General features: G+C 39.1%; 1 protein-coding gene across 1 annotated transcript; it reads left to right on the forward strand.

Moving 5' to 3' along the window:
- The first annotated feature begins 1779 nt into the window (after positions 1-1779).
- On the forward strand, positions 1780-4599 carry LOC135197464 (golgin subfamily A member 6-like protein 24). The gene has a single exon (XM_064224530.1). It carries the CDS (start codon positions 1780-1782, stop codon positions 4597-4599), a length of 2820 nt encoding a protein of 939 aa, XP_064080600.1.
- The last annotated feature ends 1110 nt before the right edge of the window (positions 4600-5709 follow it).

Here is a 5709-nt window from a genome sequence, read left to right on the forward strand (position 1 = left end):
CATAGCATGTTGTTAGTGTAGCTAAGTTGTTAAACAAGATTGGCAAACCACCGTAGGGCAGTTATTCTGATACAACCATATGCTTGTATGTTATTTCTTTTACCTTGACCGTTGTTTTCATTTTATGTAACTTTTATTTCTCTTTCTGAAAGAAGGAGAGAATGTACTCTCTGAAAGCTTAAATAAAAAACTTTCAAGTTTTTCCAAATTTTAGTGGGCTTCCTACAACATATTAGAACACGGATACAGTGTTTAACTTTGCTATATATATATATTAGATACTATATAATATATATATTATAATATTATTATATATATCTATATATATATATAAATATATATATTATATATATAATATATATATATATATATTATATATATAGATATATATATATATATAACCGTTACCTTTTTTCGCCGCGAAGGTTAACATGATTTCCATTTCATAGTTTATTTATCTCACTTTGTAATTTATGTCATTACATATTTTGCTAGTCATCTTTTATGCATATATAATACACATATATATATATATATGCATATATATATATATATATATATATATATATATATATATATACATATATATATATATATGTATGTATATATTATATATATATATATATATATATATATATATATATGTATATATATATATAATATATATATATACTTTGAATTCTACTCCCTAACTGGTCCTCAGCAGCTAACGAAAATGTTGTAATAACATATATTATAGAGGTTTCTGAGTAATTTCACATAGCTGGAGTAATGTTGGACAAAATCCACCATACTTTTGCTTGTATATATATATATATATATATATAAAATATATATATATATGTATATATATATATATAGTATATATATATATATTATATATACATATATATATATTAATCCTACTTATATATATATATATATATATATATTCATAGATATCTGCATATATACATATATAAACTCCATACATACATATGTAATATATATAGATATTATCTAGATATATATATATATACATATATCTCATATATATAATCTATATATAGATAGAGATAGTATAAATTATATATAGATATATGTATATATATTTTATATTAATATAATATATAATTTAATTTATATGATTACATAAATATATGTGTATATATATATATGATACATAAAATATATGATATATAGATATATATATATATATATATATATATATATATATATATTATATATATATATATAATATATGATTGTATGTATGTGTGCGTGTGTAAAAGAGAGAGAGAGAGAGAGAGAGAGAGAGAGGAGTGAGAGAGCGAGAGAGAGAGAGGAGAGAGAGAAGGAGAGACGGAGACTGAGAGAGACGAGAGAGAGAGAGAGAGAGAGAGAGATATTATCAAACTCCATTCAATTATCCGTTCATAAGATGAATTGTATCATCGAAAGATGCAGGGATATTTTTCAGTATAAGTGAAAACAAAAAACAAAAAATCTGGTGGATTGAAAGGAAAAATTTCTTCTTGGTTGAACAAAAACTTTGACATTCGATATAAGTGTCGAAGAATCCTAACAAGAAGAGAGAGAGAAAAGAAGATGAAGGAAGGAAGGCCTCCACAATCCTCAGGAACAGATCCTTGTGGCTCCTGGAGCCCCTTGAGATTCTGGAGTCCCGAGAATCTCTTGTCTGGAGTTCCCGAAATCTCTTTGTCCTCCTCTGCATCCTGTGGCTGATCCTACAACTAACCTTACGTCACGCGCCTTCACTCTGCCTATACAAAGTTAATCATGTTAGTGAATACCTTTGAATATTTATTTGATTTCACCACGGTGCTACTAGTGATCAGGATACTGGCTTGCTTTATAGCGCTGCGATGCCAGACATACTTTGCTAATTTTGGACCGATTCACGACATCGGATATATTGTTAATAGTGGACCGACTCTGGATACCGGGTACGACCGTGTTGATGCTGGACCGTCTCCCGATCTCGGATTATATCTCATACAGGAAGCCAAAAGCGAGCACGTTGTCACGACTTCCAATGTTGGCGGCTGTTGGACGTTCTGTCCTAGTGTTGCGGCCGTCTCTGGAATTGCTGTCGTTTCTGGACTCGCTTTTGCTGCCTGGAGGAATCACCGACGTCATAAGAAGACCCTGAACGACCTACAGGAACAACTGGACAATCCACGGAAGGAGACACATTACTGCACTGTCACGGAAGTCTTGGATCTCGAGGAGGAAATCGAGGATCTCGAGGACGAAGTCTTGGAACTCGAGAACGAAGTCTTGGTTCTCGAGGACGAAGTCTTGGTTCTCGAGGACGAAATTGTGGATCTCGATGAGGAAGCCGAGGATCTCGAGGACGAAGTCTTGGATCTCGAGGACGAAGTTGAAGATCTCGAGGACCAAGTCGAGGATCTCGAGGACGAAGTCTTGGATCTCGAGGACGAAGTCTTGGATCTCCAGGAGGAAGTCTTGGATCTCAAGGAGGAAGTCGTGGTTCTCGAGGAGCAACTCGCAGATCTCACGGAAGAACTCTTGGCCAAAACGACTGACGGGGAAAAGCTGCAGGAAGAGAACCAACGTTTGCGAAAGGGTTTAAGAAATGCCGTCGGAGCCATTGAACTTCTTGAAAGGTTTCTGAAGGAAAAAGGTGAAGAAGCTGTAAACGTCGTCATGCAGATGAATGGCAAGAATGCTCACATCCAAGATCTAATGGCGGAGAACGAGAAACTGAAAGAAGATCGCAAACATTTGGAAGAGAAATTAAGAGAAGCAGCCAACAACATGGATGATATGGAAAGTCTCTTAAAAGAAAAAGAAGACGAAATGGAAAGTCTTCTGAAAGAAAAAGAAGCTGTTCTGAAAGAAAAAGAAGCTGAAAAGATAGAGTTGGTAAATCTCCATGAAGAACAGATCCAAGGACTGTTGACTGAGAAGGATAAGATGAAGGAAGATCGTGAATGTTTGGGAGATAAATTAAGAGATGCAGCCAACCACAGTGAGGATATGAAATGGCGTTTACAAGAAAAGGAAACTTTTAAGTCCACGTTAATCCATTGGCATGAAATACTGGTGGAGCGCCAAGAAGAACTTATTCAAGATTTGATGGCCAATGAGGAGAAATTAAAAAATGAACATGAGCTTCTGAAAGAAAAGCTAAGAGAGGCTCTAAGTAAATTGGAGAATAAGGAAAAGCTGTTAGAAAAAAATGAAGAGGAAAGAAATAAGTTGGAGAGCGAGTATTTCAATCAGATGGACCTCAAGGATGCTGAAATACAAGGTTTGTTGGCTAAGGTATGGAAAATGAAGCTCGAAAATGAGCATTTGGAAGGAAGGTTAGAAGAGCTTCTAATACAGACTGACAACAGAGATAGTCAGATCCAAGATTTGTTGGAAAAGTTAGAGGGAAAGGAATGCGAAATAGAAGAGTTAAAAAATACTTTTTCCAACAAGATAGAGAACATGAACCTTCAGATCCACGAAGCTCATAATAACCTGGAGGAATTGGAGAGGGCCTTGAAAAAAGAAGAAGAGGAAAAAACATACATCACAAATCTCTATGAGAAAATGACTGAGAGCAGGGACCGTCAGATCAGAGATATGTTGGCTAAGGAGAAAGAACTAAAGGAGGAGCAAGAGATTTTGAGAGAACAATTAGGCGAAACATTAAGTTGTGTTGCAGATATAGAAAAGTTATTGGATGAGGAGCAGGATGCAAAAACAGTCATGGAGCAAAAATTACAGCTCTCCTTGAAAAAGGCCGAAGATTCAATTCTGGAGACAGGTCTTTTGATGCAGGAAAAGAACAGGCAGATTGAGAAGCTTCGTCAAGAGGAGCAAGAACTGCGAGAAAAGTTGCAGAAGAAGGAGAGCGAACACGAGACGTTATCCATCCGAGAAAACGAGCTGGAAATTCTCCTCAATAGAGAGACAGAGCTATTGAAAGATAAGGAAAAGGAAATAATTCTCTTGAGAATAAGTATTCAGGAGATATTACAAGAGAAGGAGCAAGAACGAAAGAGCCTGCAAGAGGAGAATGGCCACTTGCAAGAAGAGTTGGTGCATCTGCAGAATAACCTGGTAATTGCTGCAAGCAATGAAGAAACACTGAAAAGCGAGCTGAACTGTGCAAAAGGACAGCTCCACCACTTGCAAAAAACTGAGAGGCAGAATCTACAAAAATACCAGGAGTTAACAAAAGAATGTGAATTATTACAGGAGACATGTAGAAAGTTAGAAGAAAGTAAGGAAAAGGTAGAAAAATGTGCCAGGGAACACCAAATGATGCAGGAAGAAGCCTTAAGAATGCAAGATAAATACATGTTGATGGGACTTCTCAACAATATTGCTCGAAGGGATTTCAAGTTACAACGCATTTTGAGGGAGGAGCAAGAAAACACAGTAATTGGAGATGAAAAACAAGATATTGGAAGCCAAGACTGTGGCCAAGAAACTAACCAGGAGTTCTGCTGTGCCCAGAATGAGAATAGAGGATATTTAAAAAAGCAATGGTTGGATGTAACCGACATCGTGGAGGACATTCTGCACAGAGATGAAAAGTCTCCTGACGAAATGGCTCAGAATTCTAGTAAAAACCAGTAGTGAGGGATGGAAAGATATGAAGACACCTGTTTCTGAGCCACCATATAGATAGAAGAGTGCTCCTGATCTGGAGGAGACCAGGACTTTGTGGCATAATGAAGAGGTTCCTGCTTCTGAGGCAGCATGAGGATAAAAGAATGCTCCTGATCCAGAAGAAAGCAGAACTTTGTAGTATTTGTGACACCAGTGAGGCACATGCTCTTGGCAGTACGGGCATTCCGTGATTGTCTGCTGACCTTGCAGGCCAAACCAGGGTTCGGTAGCCGAGTGCATGTTGTACAGGGTTTGCACAGGATCGCCACGGGGTCCCCCACCCCTGTGGCGAGAGCTTCCCCCCCCACCTGTGCTTCCCCCAACCTTGTGCGACATGCATTCCTCTGCCTTACCTTGGTCTGACCTGCATGGTCAACAAACAATCACTGAGCACCCTTGCTATCAGGTGCTTGTGCCTCACTGGTGCCACCTATACCATGTGATGGCTGCTGATTCTGGACAGGTGCTCATGACCTGGAAGAGACTAGGAATTTGTGGTACAGGTGAAAAGGTTCCAGCTTCTGAGGCAGCACATGGACAAGGATAGTGGTCCTGATACAGAGGCAAGCAGAAGTTTAAAGAACAAGTGACACCAGTGATGCACATGCAATTGGCAGTGCGGGCATTCCGTGATTGGCTGATAACCTCGCAGGCCAAACCAGGGTTTGGCAGCTGAGTGCAAGGTGTACAGGGTTTGCAGAGGATCCCCACAGGGTCCCCCCACCCTGTGGCCTGAGATCCCCCACCCCATCTGTGCAACATGTACTCCACTGTCTTCCTTTGGTCTGACCTGCAAGGTCAACAGCCAATCACTGAACACCCTTGCTACCAGGTGCTTGTGCTTTACCTGTGCCAAATTGTGGCTGCTGAACCTGCAAGCTGAGCCAAAGGGCAGCTGGGAAGTGCAGGCCTAACAGGATCCCACCCCTTGTGTGGCCAGCACTTCACAACCTCATCTTGTTTTAGCAAGTAAGGTCTGTAGCCAATAACAGTGCATCCTCACTAGCAGGTGCTTCTGCCTCATCTGTGCCACCTGAACCTGCAAGCTGAGCCAAGGTACAACTGGAAAGTGCAGGC

Source organism: Macrobrachium nipponense, chromosome 21 (assembly GCF_015104395.2).
Source record: "Macrobrachium nipponense isolate FS-2020 chromosome 21, ASM1510439v2, whole genome shotgun sequence".
In the NCBI taxonomy this organism is placed as follows: domain Eukaryota; kingdom Metazoa; phylum Arthropoda; class Malacostraca; order Decapoda; family Palaemonidae; genus Macrobrachium; species Macrobrachium nipponense.

Excerpts from the sequence above, each read along its gene's own strand:
- LOC135197464 (XM_064224530.1), top strand. The coding sequence starts at position 1,780 with ATGTTAGTGAATACCTTTGAATATTTATTTGATTTCACCACGGTGCTA.